Consider the following 24,101-nt stretch of genomic DNA (forward strand, 5'->3'; position numbering starts at 1 on the left):
GGGATTGGAATGAAAACTAACCTTTTCCAGTCCTGTGGCCACTGCTGAGTTTTCCACATTTGCTGGCATATTGAGTGTAGCACTTTCACAGCATCATCTTCCAGGATTTGAAATAGTGCCACTGAAATTCCATTACCTCCACTAGCTTTATTGGTAGTGATGCTTCCTAAGGCCCACTTGACTTCACATTCCAGGATGTCTGGCTCTAGGTGAGTGATCACACCATCGTGAGTATCTGGGTCATGAAGCTCTTTTTTGTACAGTTCTTCTGTGTATTCTTGCCACTTTTTCTTAATATTTTCTGCTTCTGTTAGGTCCATACCATTTCTGTCCTTTATTGAGCCCACCTTTGCATGAAATGTTCTCTAGGTATCTCTAATTTTCTTGAAGAAATCTCTAGTCTTTCCCATTCTGTTGTTTTCCTCTATTTCTTTGCATTGATCGCTGAGGAACGCTTCCTTATCTCTCCTTGCTATTATTTGAAACGTTGCATTCAGATGCTAGGGCCCACTTAATGACATTACTTTAACTTAAGTATTCTAGTAAAGACTGTGTCTCTAAATAAGGTCACTTTCAGAGATAGTAAGGATTAGGACTTAAAGATATAAGTTTCAGGCTTCCCAGGTGGTGCTAGTGGTAAAGAATCTGTCCACCAATTCAGGAGGCATAAGAAATGCAAGTTTGATCTCTGGGTCAGGAAGATGCCCTGGAAGAAGGCTTGGCAGCCCACTCCAGTATTCTTGCCTGGACAATCCCATGGACAGAGGAGCCTGATGGGCTATAGTCCTTAGGGTCACAAAGAGTTAGACACAACTGAAGTGACTTGACATGCATATGATTTCAGGGAACACACAATTCAATGAATAACACCTCTCTACCCAGGAGTATTGAAAGTTTGATGTATTTTTCTTCCACTTCAATGCACTCTTTAATGAACCTGTAATATTTTAGCAGCAACAATACATCTTGTATATGAAAAAATTCTCTGAAAACCAAGTTATACCTGTTTGTTTAATTCTTTTTTTTTCCTGTGTGAAATTAAAGTATGTATTTGGGGACAACAGCCAATTAATGTTATCAACTTTATATGTCTCTAAAGGAAAATGAAAATTATTTTGAAGATCATAAGTTTATACATATATGTATCATTATTAGTCATAATATCAATGCTATATTATGAGCAAAATAAATTTTAAAATAGATAAATTTGCTGTTTATTTCTAGATTCATAGTTTACAGTCAGGGAAAATGAGATTGCTGGATGGGTTTAAGCGGATGGTAAAAGAAGGCGGAATTCTTTCTCTTTGGCGAGGAAATGGTGTAAATGTTTTAAAAATTGCACCTGAGACAGCGCTCAAGGTTGGGACCTACGAACAGGTAAAATATTACTGTCTGTGGAATTTTAGAAGACAGATTTAAAATTTTAAAAATTTTATACTTTTGTGAGAGAAAACATAAAACATTGCTGGAGTGTGCTCAAGCAATAGATGTGAATTTAAATATAAGTGACTTTATTTATTCTTATTTATTTTTGATATTTTCATATTGCTTTTGTTTGCAAGAGGTAGTCCCTGGACTATATTATAACTGTAATATAATCTATTTTATTGTCTATTAGTAGTTCTTTTAATTTCAGTTTCCCCGTGTGAGAGACCCTCAAAAAACATTTCAGTATTGTTTTTACTTTTAATAATGTGAATATTTCTTTTAAAATTTGTTAATCTGAAAAAGAAACAAAAAACAGAACAAACAAAAAACATTGTTCATCTGATTTAGGATTTTACTTTTGCTCAAATAATTCACTTTGAGATGAGCTGTATTTATTTTCAAGTAATATAAATTATTAGCATCACATTAGAGTCTGAGTACACTGTGCATCCCCAGTTTTCCATTTTCAATGTAAATCTTATAGTAACTTTTTCTTTAAACATTTAATAATATATAGCATTAATTTGCTTCTTTGGTAGAACCTTGGTTTACAAAGTCAGATGACCTCAAAATTTTAAGAAAAGATAAAAAAATAAATACTATCCTTTCTCAACCCAAATTGTTTAAAAGCAAATGGATGGTTGTATAGGACACTAGACTTGTAATGCACATCTTAAAAACATACATCACTTATTTAAATTGGGATTTGCTTACTCATTCAAGAAATGTTTCTTTCAGCAACAGATGTTTCTTGAGCATTTAATGTGTTCTAGATCTTATTCGAGGTTCTGGGGATACAGCAGCAAACAAATCAGATGTTGATAAATGCCATGGAGAAAACAGATGATAGAAATTGGAGACAGTCAGAACTGACAACTCTTTCAAGGAGTTTTTCTATGAGTGGTAACTATAGGAAGATGTGGGATAGAGAATTTTCTAAAAATGGGAGAAGCAACAGCATGTTTGTATACTTAGGAGAAAGATCCAGTAAAGAGGGGAACATTAATGACAGGATAGAGGAGAGAGTAGTGCAAGTAATATAAATTATTATTATTCTTGAGTCTCTGAGAGGGTGAAAGAAGGTGGGAACTAGTGCTCATGGAAGGGTTTGGCCTTGGGTAGGCACTTCATCCATAGTTCGAGGAGAAGCTCTACTATATGTGCACAGATGCAGGTGGGTTTGTGGAAGATTTTGTGCTTCAACTTCTTCAATGAAATGGGAAGCAAGGACATGTGGAGGTGTGAGGAAGGAGGAGAAGACATGAGTTGGTATTCCAGGGAAGTGGAAAAGCTAATGGATAGAGGAAATTAAATAAGATTGCTGGAGGCAGATGGTCCAGATGAAATTCTTTTGTCTGATTATGCAAATCAAACAGTTCTCAAATATGCATTTATTACTGCTTGAGTATAGCTCATTATCTGGTGCTTAGGAAGTCCATGGGTAATTAGCCATCAAATTATCCCTGTGGGTTAGGGTATCCTAGTTGCAACTCCAGTCTTGTTGTCTTTTAAAATAATTATATTCATCTTGCATCTGATGAGGAAGTGCCATCATTTGGACTCTGCTCTTCTGGAATTTTCCATTTCCAGTTATACCACTGAATCTAGTTCCATGGCAGCATCCTTTGCTGTCAACCCTCATAATAGCTATCATTGGACTTGTTAGTAAGGGCTCCGTCTCATCCTAGAAACTGCTTGACTAGTAGGTTTGTCAATCTCATGATAAAATTCATTCTGATATTTCCACCTTCCTGAGTCCAATGATCCCTTCCTCCACACTCTAATAAAACTTTCACATCTCTACCTCATTTACTGTCAGTCATAATTGTGTCCAAGCTTTAAAGGTCCATCCCAGCAGCATATTAGCACAAGTTTCAGGTGTCCTGTGTCATGGGAGAGTGTTCAACATGAATAAGGCCACTATTCCACTCCTGATAAGCCCACTATTCAAGACTTATGATCCACTCCTATGTATGTTCAACTGGTTCTTTCTAGTCTATATTAGCCAGGTCCTGCAGCAATTTGATCAGAATGATATTTATTCCTAGAACATGGGCTTTATTTCCTCACCAGGCTATCTGAGACCTAACCTTATAAAAATTATTGGTTAGGAGGCAATAAGAGGAGGTGGAAGCACACTGTGAGACAGACAGGCATCATCTTGTACATCTGCCTCTTTGAGGCCTTTGCATAGCCTCTGGACAAGGAGAGGCTGCTCTGCTCGAGCAGTGGGAAGAGGATAACTTTTTGCTGAATTGAAAGGTTCTGGAGAGTCCTGGAGTTCAGGGTTCTCAGGCGCATACTCTCAGATGTCCCCATCTCATGTACTAGGGTCCTACTCCCTCCTAGTGAGCATCCTCATTTTAGCATATGAGATCTTTTGAAGCTGTGCCTTCAGTTTCCTTTGAAACTCTGGTACCTTTACATCTATATGCTGGGTCTCATTTTCAGTAGTTTATTCTCCACCTGCAGGAGATTCAGTTCAGTTCAGTTCAGTTGCTCAGTTGTGTCCGACTCTGCAACCCCATGAATCGCAGCACGTCAGGCCTCCCTGTCCATCACCAACCCTGGAGCTTACTTAAACTCATGTCCATTAAGTTGGTGAGGCCACCCAGCCATCTCATCCTCTGTCGTCCCCTTTTCTTCCTGCCCCCAATCCCTCCCAGCAACAGGGTCTTTTCCAATGAGTCAACTCTTCGCATGAGGTGGCCAAAGTATTGGAGTTTCAGCTTCAGCATCAGTCCTTCCAACGAACACCCAGAACTGATCTCCTTTAGAATGGACTGGTTGGATCTCCTTGCAGTCCAAGGGACTCGCAAGAGTCTTCTCCAACACCACAATTCAAAAGCATCAATTCTTTGGCATTCAGCTTTCTTTTTAGTCCAACTCTACATCTATACATGACCACTGGAAAAACCATAACCTTGACTAGACAGACCTTTGTTGGCAAAGTAATGTCTCTGCTTTTTAATATGCTATCTAGGTTGGTCATAACTTTCCTTCCAAGGAGTAAGCATCTTTTAATTTAATGGCTGAAATCACTCTCTGCAGTGAAAATAAATAAAATAAAGAAAAATAAAGTCTGACACTGTTTCTACTTTTCCCCATCTATTTCCCATGAAGTGATGGGACCGGATGCCATGATCTTAGTTTTCTGAATGTTGAGCTTTAAGCCAACTTTTTCACTCTCCTCTTTCACTTTCATCAAGAGGCTCTTTAGTTCCTCTTCACTTTGTGCCATAAGGGTGGTGTCCTCTGCATATCTGAGGTGATTGAGATTTCTCCTGGCAATCTTCATTCCAGCTTGTGCTTCATCCAGTCCAGCGTTTCTCATGATGTACTCTGCCTATACATTAAATAAGCAGGGTGACAATATACAGCCTTGATGTACTCCTTTTCCTATTTGGAACCAGTCTGTTGTTCCATGTCCAGTTCTAACTGTTGCTTCCTAACCTGTGTACAGATTTCTCAAAAGGCAGATTAGGTGGTCTGGTATGCCCATCTCTTTCAGAATTTTCCACAGTTTATTGTGATCCACACAGTCAAAGGCTCTGGCATAGTCAATAAAGCAGAAATAGATGTTTTTTGGAACTCTCTTGCTTTTTCGATGATCCAGCAGATGTTGGCAATTTGATCTCTGGTTCCTCTGCCTTTTCTAAATCCAGCTTGAACATCTGGAATTTCATGGTTCACGTATTGCTAAAGCCTGGCTTGGAGAATTTTGAGCATTACTTTACTAGTGTGTGAGATGAGTGCAATTGTGCGGTAGTTTGAGCATTGTTTGTCATTGCCTTTCTTTGAGATTGGAATGAAAACTGACCTTTTCTAGGCCTGTGGCCACTGCTGAGTTTTCCAAATTTGCAACCGAGAGGTACCCGACGTCCAAGGTCAGGGGCAGCGGCCAGGAGGAGCTACCTCATGCCTGAGGTCAGGGGCAGGAGATTAGGGTCTCTTTAAATTGCTGCCAGGAAGGCATTTTAGTGTTCATAATAGTTTTTAAAATGATAGTTGACTGACCTAGACTTGACATTCTCTTTCTTCAAAGTTTCTAAAGCAGTGAATCATAGCCAGTTAGGTCCACAGTCTTTACCTCATGTTGTTCAAGTATTATGATACTTGATGATTTGATGCTTTTCTTTCTACCAGTACCTCATCCCAAGCCACTATGACTAAAAATCTTAGTAATGGTAATGCCACAGCATACCATAAGTTACCATCATCCCATTTACCACTAGTAATCATGTGTTTGTTGCCTGTGACCGGTGAGTGATTCAGTTCTAATAATATGAGCAGGCTTACCATCTAGCACCAAATTTCAAAAAGCCAGCATTTGATTTTTTGTTGATTTTAGCTATTGATTTCCTGTTTTCAATTTCATTGATTTATATTCTAATTATTATTATTACTTTTCTTCTGCTTGCCCTTGGCTTGATTTGCTCTGTTTTTTTCTATTTTCCTAAGGTGGAAACGTATTCATTTTTATCTTTCTTCTAATGTATACATTCAAAACTCTAAACTTCCCTTTAAGTACTACCTCCCACTAATTTTGATAGTGTTTTTATTTTCATTTAGTTAAAATATTTTAAAATTTCCCTTGAGATTTCTTCTTTGACCAGTGTGTTACTTAAAAGAAGTGTTTTGTTTAATCTCCACATATTTTGGTATTTTCCAATTATCTTTCTATCATTAATTTCTAGTTTAATTCTTTTGTGGTCTGAGAAGCAGAAATTGTTTGATTTCTGTTCTTTTAAATTGTTAAGGTGTGTTTTATGGTGCAAAATATGGTCTGTCTTGGTGAATGTTCCATGTGTTCTTTTTTTTTGTTTTCCATGTGTTCTTGAGAAAAATGTGTAGTCTGCTGTTGTTGGATGAAGTAGTTTATGGAAGTCAGTTATTTCCAGTTTAGTAATGGTGTTATTTAGTTCAGCTGTGTTATTACTGATATTCTGCCCACTGGAAATGTCCATTTCTAATAGAAGATGTTGAAATCTCCAACTATTATAATACATTCATCTATTTCTCTTTGCAATTCTATCAGGACTATTATTTAAGGACTAATATGTCATTTTGTAGAATTGACCCCTTTATCTTTATCCCTGATAACTTTCCTTGCTCTGAAGTCAGCTCTATCTGAAATTAATATCACTACTCCCACTTTATTTTGATTACTGTTAGCATGGTATATTTTTCTCTACTCATTTGCGTTTAATATATGTGTCTTTAAATTTAAAGTTGATTTCTTGTAGCCAACATACATTTAGATTTTGGTTTTTGATCCACTCTGACAATCTTTAATTGGTAGATAGGACCACTTTTGAAGTGGTACCAAATGTTTAGGTTTGGATTCACCCAGAGGTGAATTGGAATTCACTGGAAGGACTGATGCAGTAAGACACAGAAGGAAGAAAAGCCAATGTAAGTGTATATAAATGAGGGTTCAGCTGTAGGTGGTAGGGGCTTGATTCTGCCAGAACTTGTAAGAAGTGGACAGAATAGTCCCCAGGATTATCTGTCTGAGGAAAGGAGCTAAGGCATTTATCTACCAATTTCTTGTTGTTCAATTGCTAAGTCGTGACCAACTCTGCAACCCCATGAACTACATGATGCCTGCCAGACCCCTCTGTCCATGGGATTTCCCAGGCAAGAATACTAGAGTGTGTTGCCTTTTCCTTTTCCAGGGGCTGTTCCAAACCCCAAGGATGGAAGCCATGTCTCCTTCATTGGCATGTGAGTTCTTTACTGCTGAGCCACAAGGGAAGCCCTTACCAGTTCCTATCCCCAGTTATTTGAAGAATGATCTTAGGACTTTAACTTTCCAGACTTCTAGGTTCAGCCGGCTCCCATAGCTTTTCAGAAGGCCTAAGGAAAAAAACAGAGAGATGGGAGGCTTTTTCTTTAGATGGGATTCTGCCACTGTTGCTGCTGTTCAGTCACTCAGTCATGTCCAACTCTTTGCAACCTCACAGACTGCAGCATGCCAGGCTTCCCCGTTCTTCACCATCTCACAGAGTTTGTCCAAACTCATGTCCATTGAGTTGGTGATGCCATCCAACCAACTTGTCCCCTGTTGTCTCCTTCTCCTCTTTCCCAGCATCAGGGTCTTTTCTAATGAGTAAGCTCTTCGCCTCAGGTAGCCAATGTTAGGAGCTTCAGCTTTAGCATCAGTCCTTCCAATGAATATTCAGGACTGATTTCCTTTAGGATTGACTGGTTTGATCTCCTTGCAGTCCAAGGGACTCTCAAGAGTCTTCTCCAACACCACAGTTCTAAAGCATCAATTCTTCAATGCTCAGCCTTCTTTATGGTCCAACTCTCACATCCGTACATGACTCCTGGAAAAACCATAGCTTTGACTAGATGGACCTTTGTTGCAAAGTAATGTCTCTGCTTTTTAATACGTTGTCATAGCTTTTCTTCCAAGGAGCAAGTGTCTTTTAATTTCATGGCTGCAGTCACCATCCACATGATTTTGGAGCCTCTCCAAAATAAGTTTCCATTGTTTGCCCATCTATTTGCCATGAAGTGATGAGACTGGATGCTATGATCTTAGTTTTTTGAATGTTGAGTTTTAAGCCAGCTTTTTCACTCTCCTCTTTCACCTTCATCAAGAGGCTCTTTAGTTCGTCTTCACGTTCTGCCATTAGGGTGGTGTCATCTGCATATCTGAGGTTATCGATATTTCTCCCAGCATTCTTGATTCCAGCTTGTGCTTCATCCAGCCCAGCATTCTGCATGTTGTATTCTGAATAGAAGTTAAATAAGCTGGATGACAATATACAGCCTTGACATATTCCTTTCCCAATTTTGAACCAGTCTGTTGCTACGTGTTTTATTCTGTTGCTTCTTGACCTCAGATTTCTCAGAAAACAGTAAGGTGGTCTGCTATTCCCATCTCTTTAATAATTTTTCACAACTTGTTGTGAGCTACACAGAGGCTTTAGCATAGTCAGTGAAGCAGAAATAGATGTTTTTGTTTTTGAATTCTCTAGCTTTTTCTGTGATCCAATAGATGTTGGTAATTTGATCTCTGGTTCCTCTGCCTTTTCTAAATCCAGCTCACAAATCTAGAAGTTCTTGGTTCATGTACTGTTGAAGCCTAGCTTGAAGGATTTTGAGCATTACCTTGCTAGCATGTGAAATGAATGCAATTGTGAGGTAGTTTGAACATTGTTTGGCATTGCCCTTCTTTGGGATTGGAAGGAAAACTGACCTTTTCCAGTTCTGTGGCCATCGCTGAGTTTTCCAAATGCAGCACTTTCACAGCATCATCTTTTAGGATTTGAAATAGCTCACATGGAATTCCATCACCTCCTCTAGCTTTGTTTGTAGTGATGCTTCCTAAGGCCAACTTGACTTCGCACCCAGGATGTCTGGCTCCAGGTGAGTGATCACACCGTCGTGGTTATTTGGGTCATTAAGATCTTTTTTGTATAGTTCTTCTGTGTATTCTTGCCACCTCTTCTTAGTATCTTCTGCTTCTGTTAGATCCATACTATTCCTGTCCTTTATTGCACCCATCTTTGCATAAAATGTTTCCTTTATATCTCTAATTTTCTTGAAGAGATCTCAAGATCTCTTGAAGAGATCTCAAGATCTCTTCCCCATTCTGTTGTTTTCCTCTATTTCTTTGCATTGTTCACTTAAGAAGGCTTTCTTATCTTTACTTGCTGTTCTTTGGAACTCTGCATTCAGATGGGTATATCTTTCCTTTTCTCCTTTGCCCTTGTCTTCTCTTCTTTTCTCAGAAAAAAGCCTCCTCAGACAATCATTTGCCTGTGAGTCTACACAAAACTGTCCAGATATGATGGAGGCTTCTGGAAATGTCTGCCATGGCCAGCTATCTGCCTGCTTATGTTTGAGGGCCTCAGAATTGCATTAGAGATCAATAAAAATACAGGATTTTATAGGCTATGATCATGGGCTTTCTAGCAATATCAGTTCAGTTCAGTCGCGTCCAACTCTTTGCGACCCCATGAATCGCAGCATGCCAGGCCTCCCTGTCCATGACCTACTCCCGGAGTTCACTCAGACTCACGTCCATCGAGTCGATGAGATGGCCAGCCATCTCATCCTCGGTTGTCCCCTTCTCCTCCTGCCCCCAATCCCTCCCAGCATCAGAGTCTTTTCCGATGAGTCAACTCTTCTCATGAGGTGGCCAAAGTACTGGAGTTTCAGCTTTAGCATCATTCCTTCCAAAGAAATCCCAGGGTTGATCTCCTAGCAATATAGTTCTTTCAAAACTTCTTATACTTCTTGTCTGTCTATTTCCAGTCAGTACCATGCAAAGTAACAGACCCAAAAATATTTTTCCTGATATTTTATTTTCCGGTTCCTATGCTCAGTCTTTCCTTCTCTTTGTCATTTTTTATAGTATGCTATGTTGATGTTAACTGAAATAATAGCCTGACAGATGACAACACCCTTGATGTGATTTTTGTAGATAAGTTCTTTAGGACAATCTCATTACCAGCTTCTGTGCTGGTAACTTTCCCTACTTGGAAGTTCCACATTTCTTGACTATTAAGTCAGGCAGTGACAACTCCCTTTGCAGAGCTCTATTTCCTTCCAACTGTGCTTGCAAACTAGCTTTTGAGAAGGCCTTAAGGCAGATAGGCAGAGAGAATTACTGTCTCACAGATCTTGCTAAAAGCATCAAGGAACAGGCAACACTGTCCAGCATTCTGAGGTTTTACAGTTAGTTTTCCTGTAACTTCAGGCTCAAAAAGCACATGGTCTTCCTTCTAAGTTATCACAGGAGGTAATTTTATCAAGCATTTCCACAGAGCATTAGAAAGATCATCACCTTCTTAGACTGTAATATCTGTATCTTAATAATAAAGCCATTGCCACATATTTTAGGTTTTAGTTATGGCATCACCATTCATCTAGTAACCAATTTTTTTACTCTTTAGGGTTCTTTCTAAGATGTTTTAACAAAGGGAGTTCAAAATATAGTAGCTTAAGTAAGATAGAAGCGTGTGGTCTGGGGCTAGCTGTACAACTCTGCCATCTTCAATATATGTGTTCCAAGGCTGCACCTGTCTTTGCCATTCCCCAGGTGGAGGAAAAAGCAGTTTAGGATAGTTTAGTTTAAGGAGATGTCTCAGAATTTCCATATTTAACTTCCCCTCACATCTCATTAGCCAAAATTAATCATTTAAACATACAGTCTATTGCAAGGAAGAAGAGGAAAATGTAGTTTGTAACTGAGTCAGCTGTGTTACACTAAATGGAAGAAAAAGATAAAGGATATTGGGAACAAATAAGACTAGGAATAGATAGTACTAGGCTTCCCAGGTGGCGCTAGTGGTAAAGAACCCACCTGCCAATGAAGGAGACGTAAAAGATGCAGGTTCCATCCCTGGGTCAGGAAGATACCCTCTAGGAGGAAACGACAACCCACTCCAGTGTTCTTGCCTGGAGAATCCCATAGACAGAGAAACCTGGCAGGCTAGAGTCCATAGGGTCACAGAGTCAGACATGACTGAAGTGATTTAGCACACATGCATGGGAACAGATAGCAGTCTCTGACATGTTAAGTGAACCGTCACACTTTCTGATGGAGAGTTACTGATTTGAGGACCAGAGAGTTAGTTCCTAGAGAGTGGCTGAATCATGTTGATGAAAGATCATCAGAAGAGGCAAATGGAAAAACATTTTGCCTAGGAAGTAACAAGATAATCTGCTTGCTGAGGTTATCTTGGATCCTAAATGACTTTCCAGTTTCAATTTCATGAAACTTAGTTTAGTCTCTGTGAAGCCTGACCTTTACACTGATATTTCTGTTTTCCTTATTTCCACATGTAATTCAATAATCTCTCTGTTATTAAGCTAACAACAGGAAACTGTTGTTCTTTGTAACAAAAAACCTCTCACATAAAGTTACTATTCCTGATTATCTATTATCCAAAAATATGAAGTATGTTCCTTATGTAAGGGGTGGGGCTAAAAAGAGGTAAGAGAATACACTTCCTTTGTGTTATTTGCATGCCTTTTATGAAATACTGAATTCATGAATAGATAACTTATTCTGCAGAATAAAAGAGGAAAAGGAGGCCAAAATAGAGGGGTCTTACTTATTATCTCAGACAATTAATTGTATAAAATTAAAATCAGATGTTCTACTAGATATTCCACTAGATACTTTAATGTTGGGTGTCTGAAATACTTTTTTAAATAATTGTTACTAATATTAATGTTATAAACAAAGAAACACTGTATATTCTATTTCAGTAATTTTATACATTTTAATATTTTTATTTATACAGTATAAGAAATGGCTTAGTTCTGATGGTGCTAAAATAGGAATTATTGAAAGACTTATATCTGGTTCATTGGCTGGTGCAACTGCACAGACCTGTATTTACCCTATGGAGGTAAGTACTATTACAAAATTTTAACTAAAGGAATGTTTTTAATGAAAACTTTAATTAAAAAAATAAGTGAATCACAGATCAGTATTTTATGCAATAAATAGCATTATAGCTATAAGATGTGTCTCACATGAAGTGTCAGTTGCCCTTAGTAACTGTCAGTTGCCCAGTCTTTTTTGGTTTAGGATAAAATTAGTATTGTACTGTGAAAGTGAAAGTGAAGTCGCTCAGTCATGTCCGACTCTTTGTCAATCCCATGGACTGTAGACTACCAGGCTTCTCTGTCCATGGGATTTTCCAGGCAAGAGTACTGGAGTGGGTTGCCATTTCCTTCTCCAGGGGATCTTCCTGACCCAGGGATTGAACCCAGGTCTTCTGCATTGCAGGCAGATGCTTTACCCTCTGAGCCACCAGGGAACTAAGAAGATAAATAATTTGATTTCTCCAATTAATTGATAGAATCACTTATTCATTAATAAAATCAAATTTGTATTGAACACCCACAAACTTTAAAGTACTTCTCTGGATCCAGAGTTGAATCAGACAAGCATTTTGGTCATGGAGCTTATTATAGTCCAGAAGGGGAGATAGAATATGTACATCAGTAATGATGAAAAGTGAAACTGGAAGTTGCTTAGTTGTGTCCAACTCTTTGCAACCCCAAGAACTATACAGTCCATGGAATTCTCCAGGCCAGAATACTGGAGTGGGTCCAAATATAAATATAAATTCTAGAAGGGAGATCAATACCAAGTATTATGAAAATTCAGAAGGGAGATATTATCCCAGTTAATGAATTTCATGAAGGACATGAGTTGAATGTGTGAGTTTGACTTAGAATTTCGATGTTTGGAGATGATGAGGAAGTGGATTTTAAGTGTAAATAACAACTTGAGCAAAGGAATGGGGGTTAAGAGCAGATATTCAGGTGTAGATAGGATAATACTATAATCAATGGGCTGGGACCAGATCAGAATGGCTTATCAATGCAACTTAAGAAATTTAGCTTTAATTTCTTAAAAAATAAGAGCCATTAAAGACTTTTGAGCTTGAAGTGTAATCCTGGTAAAGTTTTTTAGAGGAGCAGAGACTAGAGAAATGAGATGACTAGATACAAGATGTTGCTATCATTCAGAGAAGTGATAATAAGGACTTGACATATGATATTGACTAGGAGAAATTGACTCACATTAGAACAGTCATAGGAACTGATCACTTGAGAAATGGAAAACAGAAGAAAGAGAAAGGAAGATGGCAAAGTTCTGTCTGGGTTCTGTGCCCAAATGTTTAGGACCGTTATGTTTGAGTTAGGTCTCTAACAGAGGTACAGAACGGAGGAAGTGAGCCAGACTGTGAAAGATGATGAGTTCAGGTTTGCCTGTATTTGAGTTATTGGTGGGCAACTGAGTTATGATTTTCTACAGGCAGTTGCAAATGTAATACTAAGACTTGAGAGATTTCAAGTCTTGATGTGTCATCTGTGAAGAAGTGTTAGTTAAAGCCTTGAAATTGGTTAGAAATAAGTCATATTTTATTTTTAACTTTTGAGAAAATCTTAGTTTAGAGAATGAAAGGAGCAAAAAACATGCCAGGGAAGCAGACAGAAAAAAATTTACTTGGGTAAGAAGAGAGTGCACTGCCCTGGAGAAGGCAAAGAGTTTTAAGAATGGGATTATCCAAAGTGTTGGGTCCTACAGAGAAGCTCATACAGAGGGCTTCCAAATGACTACTCAGTGGAAGCTCCATCAAGATATACAGTTGCCCAATCAAGACAAAGTTTGTGTTTTTCTTGTCTTGGATATTTTAGAGGGCCATTTCTCCAAGTATATCTGTGTGTGTGCATGTTAAGTCACTTCAGTTGTGTCTGACTCTTTGCAACCCTATGGGCCAGAGCTGGCCAGGCTCCTCTGTCCATGGGATTCTCCAGGCAAGAGTACTGGAGTGGGTTGCCATATCCTTCTTCAAGAAGTGTATCTGGAACTCCCTTAAATTAGATTAATAGCAATTAAAAGGACAATAAGTGAAGTTCTATCAGAAGAATTACACTAAACATAGGAAGATGGATCACAGACGGCCTATAAGAGGCTATATTGTCTTCATAACCCATGTTATGTTATTACTTTATGAGCACAAAATGAACCCAAGTTATATTAAATTAGTTTATAAACCCTGTTTATAACCATAGTTCCCAGAGTATGTATTTTTAGCATGTTATAGAATGTTTTTTCCATACTTGTTGTTCAGTTTACCATGACATATACTTTTATAAAACTTAAATTTTGACTATAGTTGCTTTATTTTGGGCTTCCCTGGTAGCTCAGACAATAAAAAATCTGTGTGCAATGCGGGAGACCAGGTTCGACCCCTGGGTCGGGAAGATCCCCTGGAGAAGGGAATGACTACCACCTTCAGTATTCTTGCCTAGAAAATGTTATTGCTTTACCTTAAATCAATAATGTTATCTCAGTTGGTTTGATTTAGAATATGTTTCCTTATAGCACATGAAAGGTGTTTGAGTGAGTATATCAATTAAAGCCACAAATGCTTAATTATATTTTCCTGTTTAAATAATTTTAAAAAACCTCTGTACTGTAACAGTTGTTTATAATTAAGAGTTAGCAAAAAAGTTAAAATTATATTTGAGATTGCTTTCTTTTTTTATTTCTATGATAATTAGCAAACATCATGACCTAATACAGTTTAATTGATTGCTAGGTAAGTTGAGTGAATCTGATCAATATATTTATATTGTATTCTTTCACATTTAGGTTATAAAGACCAGGCTGGCTGTAGGTAAAACTGGACAGTACTCAGGGATTATTGACTGTGGCAAGCAGCTTCTGAAGCAAGAAGGTGCTAGAGCCTTTTTCAAAGGTTATATTCCTAACTTGCTAGGAATTATACCTTATGCAGGCATAGATCTTTGTGTTTATGAGGTGAGCTTATTCTTATAACATGATGTTTTGTGTTAGATTTGAAAATTTGATTCAATACTAGTTTTTATTCTAAAAATCTGGCTATAAATGACTTTTGATGAAATAGCTTCCAACCAAGAAGTGAACTGAATTGTTTTATTTGGCTTTTCTTTTTATATGTTAGTTGTCTGTTAGTCTAGTAATAAATTTTTGTTTTGTGCTTTTTTGTTTGAATTAGTTTTTGGTAATAATAAAGGAAGACCTTTCTGCGAAGCCACTGTCACCTTGATAGCAAAATCAAACATACTACAAAAAAAGAAAATTGCAAGCCAGTGTCTTTGATGAATATAGATACAAAAATTCTCAACACATTTTTGTTACAAATCCAAACACATTTTGTTGCAAACCCGGCAACACAGAAAAAAGATCACACATCACAACCAAGTTGGATCCATCCCTGGGTCAGAGAGATGGTTCAGCATACACAAATCAATCAGTGTGATACAGCACATCAACAAAAGAAAAGATAAAAACCACATGATCATCTCAATAAATGCAGAAAAAGCATTTGATAAAATTCAACATCCATTCATGATAGCATCTCTCACCAAAAGGGTATAGAGGGAATATTTATGACAAACCCACAGCAATATAATACTCAACAGTGAAAGCTATTATAAAAGCCTTCTTTCTAAATTCTGAAACAAAATAAGGATTGCCCACTCTCACCACTTCTATTCAACATGGTATTAGAAATTCTAGTCATAGCAATCAAACAACAAAAAAACACCTAAAAGATATGGAAATTGGAAGGGAAAAGGTAAAATTGTCATTATATGCAAATGATGGGATACTCTATATAGAAAACCCTAAAGACTCCACACAAAAACTGCTAGAAATGATTAATTCAGCAAGGTAGCAGGTACAATATTAACACTCAGAAATCATTGAATTTCTTTACACTAACAATGAAATATTACAAAAAGAAAGTTAAAAAAAATTTCCTGTTTAAAACTGGGGCAAAAAACCCTAGAAATAAACCTAACCAAGGAGGTGAAAGACCTGTACACTGAGAAATATAAATTATTGATAAAGGAAACTGAAGATGATTTAAAAACTGGAAAGATATCTTGGATTGGAAAAATCAATATTGTTAAATTGGTCGTAGTACACAATGCTATCTACAGATTTAATGCAATCCCTATCAAATTACACATGACATTTTTCACAGAACTAGAACAAATAATACTAAAATTTATATGGAACAGAAAAGGCTCATAATTGCATAAGCAATACTGAAGAAAAAGAATAAAGTGGAGGCATAACCCTCCTAGACTTCAGACAATACTACAAAATTTATAGTAACCAAAAAGTGTGTCATTGGCACAAAAACATATATATCTAGATCAGTTGAACAGTAGAGAGCCCAGAAATAAACACACACACACACCTGTGATCAGTTACTCTTTGACAAAGGAGAAAGGAATATACAATGGAGAAAATACAGCCTCTTTAGCAAGTCTTGTTGGCAAAGCTGGACAGCCTCATGTAAATCAATGAAGTTAGGACACTTCCTCACAGCATACACAAAAATGAACCAAAGTGGCCTAAAGAGTTAGATATAATACATGAGCCCATAAAACTCATAGAAGAGGACACAGCAAAACATTCTTGGACATAAATCGTACCAATATTTTGCTTTAAATTTTATTTATTTTATATTGTAGATTTGTTGATTTATAATGTGTTGGTTTCTGGTGTACATCAAAGTGATTTAGTTATACATATACCCATATCCCTTCTTTTTCAATTCTTTTCCCAGCAGAAATTAGGTCCTTGTTGATCTTTTATCTAGTAGTGTGAATATTTTATCTATGGTTCTTTAGTAGTTAGTTGTGATTTTGATGTTTTCCTAAGAGAAGGTGAGCTCAAGTCCTATTCCACCATCTTATTTCCCTTCCTGTACCAATGTTTTCTTAAATGAGTCTCCTAAGACAGAAGAAATTAAAGCAAAAATAAGCAAATGGGAAATACTTTTGCACAGAAAAGGAAACTGTAAACAAAATGAAAGTACATCCTACAGAATGAGAGAAAATATTTGCAAACAATGCAACTGACAAAGGCATAATTTCTAAAAGATAAAAATACCTCAGTATCAAAAAAGAAAAGAAAAACAACAAACAACTCAACCAAAAAATGGACAGAAGTCCTAAAGAGACACTTTTCCAAAGAAGAGAAACTAAAGAGCTTCTTGATGAAAGTGAAAGGGAGAGTGAAAAAGCTGGCTTAAAACTCAACAATCAAAAAACGAAGATCAAGGCGTCCGGTCCCATCACTTCATGGCATCTGGTCCCATCACTTCATGCCAAATAGACGGGGAAACAATGGAAACAGTGAAAAACTTTATTTTCTTTCTACCATTAGGGTGGTGTAATCTGCATATCTGAGGTTATTGATATTTCTCCTGGCAGTCTTGATCCAGCTTGTGCTTCATCCAGCCCAGAATTTCACATGAGGTACTCTGCATAAAAGTTAAATAAGCAGGGTGACAATATACAGCCTTGACATACTCCTTTCTCAGTTTGGAACCAGTCCTTTGTTCCATGTTTAGTTCTCACTGTTGCTTCTTGACCTGCATATAGATTTCTCAGGAGGCAGGTAAGATGGTCTGGTATTTCCATCTCTTTAAGAATTTTCCACAGTTTGTTGTGTTCCACACAGTCAAAGGCTTTAGTGTAGTCAATGAAGCAGAAGTAGATGTTTTTCTGGAATCTCTTGCTTTTTCTGTCAACTTAAGTTGGCAATTTGATCACTTATATGTGGAATCTAAAAAATAGTATAAATGATTTACTTTACAAAACAGAAACAGACTCAGAGACACATAAAATAAACATATGGTTTATTTGATTACCAAAGGGGAAGTGGCTGCAAATTAGGAGCATAGAATTAGCAAATACACATTGCTGTATATAAAATAGATAAATAAGAATTTACTGTATGGCACAGAGAACTATATTCAGTATATCTTATCTAGTGGAAAAGAATCTGAAAATTTATATATATACAAAACTCGGATGTACACCTGAAACTAACACAATATTATAACAACTATAGTTTAATTTTAAAAAGAAAGAACAATAAAACCCCCAAACTGAGCTGAATATACTCCAGAGCTATTTGTGGCGATTACTCAAATTCTAAATATTCTACTCTAAACTTATCACTTCATTTTTCTTACCTAGGAATTTACTCTTTATGATTGTCTCACAGTTTTCTATTGCACCAGTTACTTTAAACTTGAAACACCTCTATGAAGAAGAATTAAGCTGACATCTGACATTTACTGTGAATTATAAGTAACACTGATTGCTGAGGAAGACTTTCTTATCTCTCCTTGCTGTCCTTTGGAACTCTGAATTCAGATGCTTATATCTTTCCTTTTCCCCTTTGCTTTTCACTTCTCTTCTTTTCACAGCTATTTGTAAGGCCTCCTCAGACAGCCATTTTGCTTTTTTCATTTCTTTTCCATGGGGATGGTCTTGATCCCTGTCTCCTGTACAATGTCACGAACCTCCATCCATAGTTCATCAGGCACTCTATCTATCAGATTTAGTCCCTTAAATCTATTTCTCACTTCCACTGTATAATCATAAGGGATTTGATTTAGATCATACCTGAATGGTCTAGTGGTTTCCCCCACTTTCTTCAATTTAACTCTGAATTTGGCAATAAAAAGTTCATGATCTGAACCACAGTCAACTCCTGATCTTGTTTTTGCTGACTGTATAGAGCTTCTCCATCTTTGGCTGCAAAGAAGATAATCAATCTGATTTTGGTGTTAACCATCTGGTGATGTCCATATATAGAGTCTTCTCTTGTGCTGTTGAAGAGGGTGTTTGCTATGACCAGTGCATTCTCTTGGCACAACTCTATTAGCCTTTGCCCTGCTTCTTTCTGTACTCCAAGGCCAAATTTGCTTGTTACTCCAGGTGTTTCTTGACTTCCTACTTTTGCATTCCAGTCCCCTATAATGAAAAGGACATCTTTTTTGGGTGTTAGTTCTAAAAGGTCTTGTAGGTCTTCATAGAACTGTTCAACTTCAGCTTCTTCAGTGTTACTAGTTGGGGCATAGGCTTGGATTACCATGATATTGAATGGTTTGCCTTGGAAACAAACAGAGATCATTCTGTCGTTTTTCAAATTGCATCCAAGTACTGCATTTTCGACTCTTGTTGACCATGATGGCTACTCCATTTCTTCTGAGGGATTCCTGGCCACAGTAGTAGATATAATGGTCATTTGAGTTAAATTCACCCATTCCAGTCCTTTTTAATTCTCTGATTCCTAGAATGTCGACGTTCACTCTTGCCATCTCCTGTTTGACCACTTCCAATTTGCCTTGATTCATGGACCTAACATTCCAGGTTCCTATGCAATATTGCCCTTTACAATATTGCTTCTATCACCAGTCACATCCACAACTGGGTGTTGTCTTTGCTTTGGTTCCATCCATTCATTCTTTCTGGAGTTATTTCTCCACTGATCTCCAGTAGCATAATAGGCATCTACCGACCTGGGGAGTTCATCTTTCAGTGTCCTACCTTTTTGCCTTTTCATACTGTTCATGGGGGTTCTCAAGGCAAGAATACTGAAGTGGTTTGCCATTCCCTTCTCCAGTGGACCACATCCTGTCAGACCTCTCCACCATGACCCGCCCACCTTGGGTGGCGCCCACACAGCAAGGCTTAGCTTCATTGAATTAGACAAGGCTCTGGTCCATGTGATCAGATTGACTAGTTTTCTGTGATTATGGTTTCAGTGTGTCTGCTGTTTGATGCCCTCTCGCAACACCTATCGTCTTACTTGGGTTTCTCTTACCTTGGACGTGGAGTATCTCTTCACTGCTGCTCCAGCAAAGCACAGCCACTGCTCCTTACCTTGGACAAGGGGTATCTCCTCACTGCTGCCCCTCCTGACCTTGAACGTGGAGTAGCTCCTCTTGGCCCTCCTGCGCCCACGCAGCAGAATGGGAACAACAGAATGGGAAAGATTAGGGATCTCTTCAAGAAAATTAGAGATACCTAGGGAATATTTCATGCAAAGATGGGCTCGATAAAGGACAGAAATGGTATGGACCTAACAGAAGCAGAAGATATGAAGAAAAAGTGGCAAGAATATACAGAAGAACTGTACAAAAAAGAGCTTCATGACCCCGATAATCACGATGGTGTGATCACTCACCTAGAGCCAGACATCCTGGAATGTGAAGTCAAGTGGGCCTTAGAAAGCATCACTACGAACAAAGCTAGTGGAGGTGATGGAATTCCAGTTGAGCTATTTCAAATCCTGAAAGATGATGCTGTGAGAGTGCTGCACTCAATATGACAGCAAATGTGGAAAACTCAGCAGTGGCCACAGGACTGGAAAAGGTCAGTTTTCATTCCAATCACAAAGAAAGGCAATGCCAAAGAATGCTCAAACTACTGCACACTTGCACTCATCTCACACGCTAGTAAAGTAATGCTCAAAATTCTCCAAGCCAGGCTTCAGCAGTACATGAACCGTGAACTTCCAGATGTTCAAGGTGGTTTTAGAAAAGGCAGAGGAACCAGAGATCAAATTGCCAACATCCACTGGATCATTGAAAAAGCAAGAGAGTTCCAGAAAAACATCTATTTCTGCTTTATTGACTATGCCAAAGCCTTTGACTGTGTGGAACACAGTAAGCTGTGGACAATTTTGAAAGAGATGGGAATACCAGACCACCTAACCTGCCTCTTGAGAAACCTGTATGCAGGTCAGGAAGCAACAGTTAGAACTGGAAATGGAATAACAGACTGATTGCAAATAGGAAAAGGAGTACATCAAGGCTGTATATTGTCATCCTGCTTATTTAACTTCTATGCAGAGTACATCATGAGAAACGCTGGGCTGGAAGAAGCACAAGCTGGAATCAAGATTGCCAGGAAAAATCTCAATCACCTCAGATATGCAGATGATGCCACCCTTATGGCAGAAAATGAAGAGGAACTAAAGAGCCTCTTGATGAAAGTGAAAGAGGAGAGTGAAAAAGTTGGCTTAAAGCTCAACATTCAGAAAACAAAGATCATGGCATCTGGTCCTATCACTTCATGGGAAATAGATGGGGAAAGAGTGGAAACAGTGTCAGACTTTATTTTGGGGGGCTCCAAAATCACTGCAGATGGTGACTGCAGCCATGAAATTAAAAGATGCTTACTCCTTGGAAGGAAAGTTATGACCAACCTAGATAGCATATTGATAAGCAGAGATATTACCTTGCCAACAAACGTCCATCTAGTCAAGGCTATGGTTTTTCCAGTGGTCATGTATGGATGTGAGAGTTGGACTGTGAAGAAAGCTGAGCTCCAAAGAATTGATGCTTTTGAACTGTGGTGTTGGAGAAGACTCTTGAGAGTCCCTTGGACTGCAAGGAGATTCAACCAGTCCATCCTAAAGGAGATCAGTCCTGGATGTTCATTGGAAGGACTGATGCTGAAGCTGAAACTCCAGTACTTTGGCCACTTCATGCAAAGAGTTGACTAATTGGAAAAGACCCTGATGCTGGGAGGGATTGGGGACAGGAGGAGAAGGGGATGGCAGAGGATGAGCTAGCTGGATGGCATCACTGACTCAATTGACGTGGTTTTGGGTGAACTCTGGGAGTTGGTGATGGACAGGGAGGCCTGGTGTGCTGCAGTTCCTGAGGTCACAAATATTCGGACACAACTGAGTGACTTAACTGAACTGAACTGATAAGTAACATAAAAGCTAGAGAATAGTTATGAGGTCATTATTAAGCGGGGTGAGTCTGAAAAAATAATTAAGGACCTCAGTGCTGAGAAAATAGTTGTTTTCAACTCTATATGCATATCAGAATCATTTGCCTGTGGATATTTAAGAAATAAGATTCTTGGGCTATATCCTAGGATATTCTGATTTCATTGTTCTTGAAGAGGTCTGGAATTCAGGTTTTTTAGCTCCCTAGAAAAATCTGATGTAATATCAGTTAAAGGTAAGAAAACTGAAATAATATTGTACAGTTGTGAAAATGAGAATTGAGGAGAGTAGTAATTGGGGGATGTGGGGGGAGAGGCAAGAGTGATAGTGCAAATAGCCTTCCAGTGAATTGTAGGTTTCTCTCCTTACTTCAGCCAGTCATTTCATTTTATGACTATTCATCTGCTTCAGGTAGACCACTTTAACAATATATACTATGTAAATAATATATACAATATATTTAACAATATATACCAACCAACAGTGTCCTTGGTTATAAGGACATTGAGAGTATGTGACTAGATTAACTTAAAATTCTTTCTCAATACAAGAAAAATATCTCTCTAGGTACAAGCCTAGTGGTATTTCTGGTAAGTGGTACCACCATTATGTGAAAGATGGCCAATTTCATTTAGCACTGAAAGAAATACAGTTACATTTTCATAGAATTTATACCATACATTTATTTTCTTTTCTATGATCGTATTAAATTGTTTGTCCCTGTTTATGTTGGGCTCCCTCCATTCTTTTATTTTTACAGTTAAAGTTTTCTTTTGCTGTTGTAACAGAGTGCCATTACACATTTCTCTATTTATTATTGCATAACTGTAATAAATGCACACTGAGTAAGGACATTTTGAAATTTATTTTTTCAAAAGTGTCAAATTATATATTTGATAGTAATTGTCCCAGTATATAATGGTGGAGTTGTATCCTTTAATTAATGAATAGTTCTAAAAGCACCTAGTGATATTTTCAACCAGTTATTTGTATATAACTTTTCTGGCCATTTTTACTCACAGAAAAGCAAATCTAGAAAGATGAATTATTCTTAAAATTTGAGAAAATATGGGTTTGTTAATTTAGAGTGCATTGTTCAGTCTTCTCCGCAGTGTCCTGTTAATCCCTCTGAGAATCTCCAGATTTTGCTTGGGTCTTTGAATATCCTCACAGACCAAAACAATCAAGCCAAACAAAATAAAGCATGAACAGAGAGCAAACAGAGAACTCACACTGAGATGGTATGAATCATTAATTTGAAAACATCTGTGCACTCGATGCCCAAGAGGACACCAGAGATGCCTCCTCTGTACAAGGAAGAGTAGGAACAATCTTTTGTGAAGATTTTGGAAAGAACAGTTACTAAAATCAAGTGACCAAGCTTGACTTATCATTTTTCAGCTTTCTGACCTGATAATTTATTAGTCTCTGAATTACTTTCTTCATTTATAAAATTTATAAAATGAGGTTCAGGAATTAACAAATTTCTGTAGGGATTAAATGAGATGACGTTGATGAAATGCTCTTTATAATTCTTGAATCAAGAAGCTACTCAAAAATGTTTACTGAAACTGAGTGAGCAATGAACTTTGTTCTACTTAAGACTTGCTGTGCTGTGCTTAGACTTGCATAGTAGTTAAAGGATATTTACTACTCTTTTTTCTGCCAGCATTTGAAGAATCGTTGGCTAGAACAACACGCAAGAGGCTCTCTAGACCCTGGAATAGTGATTTTGCTGGGATGTAGTACACTGTCTCATGCTTGTGGTCAGATGGCCAGCTTCCCTCTGAACCTTATTAGAACTCGTATGCAGGCTCAAGGTGAGTTTTATATAAATGAAATAATCATAAGTTTTAAAAGTTATTTAAAATAATTTTAATGAAACAGTAGTAAGAACTTAAGACCATTAAAAATAAATTGTTTTAAATGAGTAGAAATTAATGATTTCAAAAATAAAAATGGTAGAATTAATAAATAAATTGAAAGCTAATTCTCTGATATTTAAAGCATGAATCTTGGATTTGTTGTTTTATTGCAGAGTCTTGTGAATTTTAGATTTTATTTCTTCTCCAAAGTTTTATTTGGAACTCTTCACATTTCCTTCAATTACTGATGATTTCCACAGAGTTTCAAATTAGGCAGTTCCATGCAGAACAATAGAAAAGATTTTTCTTTCTTCAAATTGAGTCAGCGTTTGCTCAATATGCACATATTTCCCCCTAGTTCTGCTCTTATCATAGTTTGCATCAGGAACTTAATACACTTGTGGAACTGAATGCAGTTATTTTGTATTCTAGTAGATTTAGCAAGAAATATTAAGTAGAGGGTATCTCTTTTGTTTCTCTCAAGTGAAATATTAGGAATTTAGACTATAAGAAAACACATGTGTCATTTTTTTATACGAAAAAGAAACCCCACATAATCCTATTGTCATCCTGTGTTAACTATTCAAGGGGTCATGTGGTAAGTTACCTTCTTTTAAATGCTTTTTCTCTTCTTTTTAGTGAGTTTTTATTTATTTATTTATATTGCAGTTCGGGTGAAGATCTGTCTATCCCTCTATCAAACTGTGTATGTCATACACAAT

The 24,101-nt window shown here is 37.5% G+C and overlaps 1 protein-coding gene across 1 annotated transcript in view; it reads left to right on the plus strand.

The window, feature by feature from the left end:
- The window catches only part of LOC120856754 (calcium-binding mitochondrial carrier protein SCaMC-1-like), an 84,149-nt gene that overhangs the window by 59,486 nt on the left and 562 nt on the right, over positions 1 to 24,101 (plus strand). Inside the window, exons 6-9 of the mRNA XM_040232172.1 lie at positions 1,225 to 1,377; positions 11,697 to 11,804; positions 14,570 to 14,737; positions 23,184 to 23,334. Of these exons, the coding sequence (XP_040088106.1) occupies positions 1,225 to 1,377; positions 11,697 to 11,804; positions 14,570 to 14,737; positions 23,184 to 23,334 (580 nt within the window). The remainder of the gene's footprint in view (positions 1 to 1,224; positions 1,378 to 11,696; positions 11,805 to 14,569; positions 14,738 to 23,183; positions 23,335 to 24,101) is intronic.

The sequence above is a fragment of the Oryx dammah genome, unplaced genomic scaffold (assembly GCF_014754425.2).
Source record: "Oryx dammah isolate SB20612 unplaced genomic scaffold, SCBI_Odam_1.1 HiC_scaffold_28, whole genome shotgun sequence".
Taxonomy (NCBI): Eukaryota; Metazoa; Chordata; class Mammalia; order Artiodactyla; family Bovidae; genus Oryx; species Oryx dammah.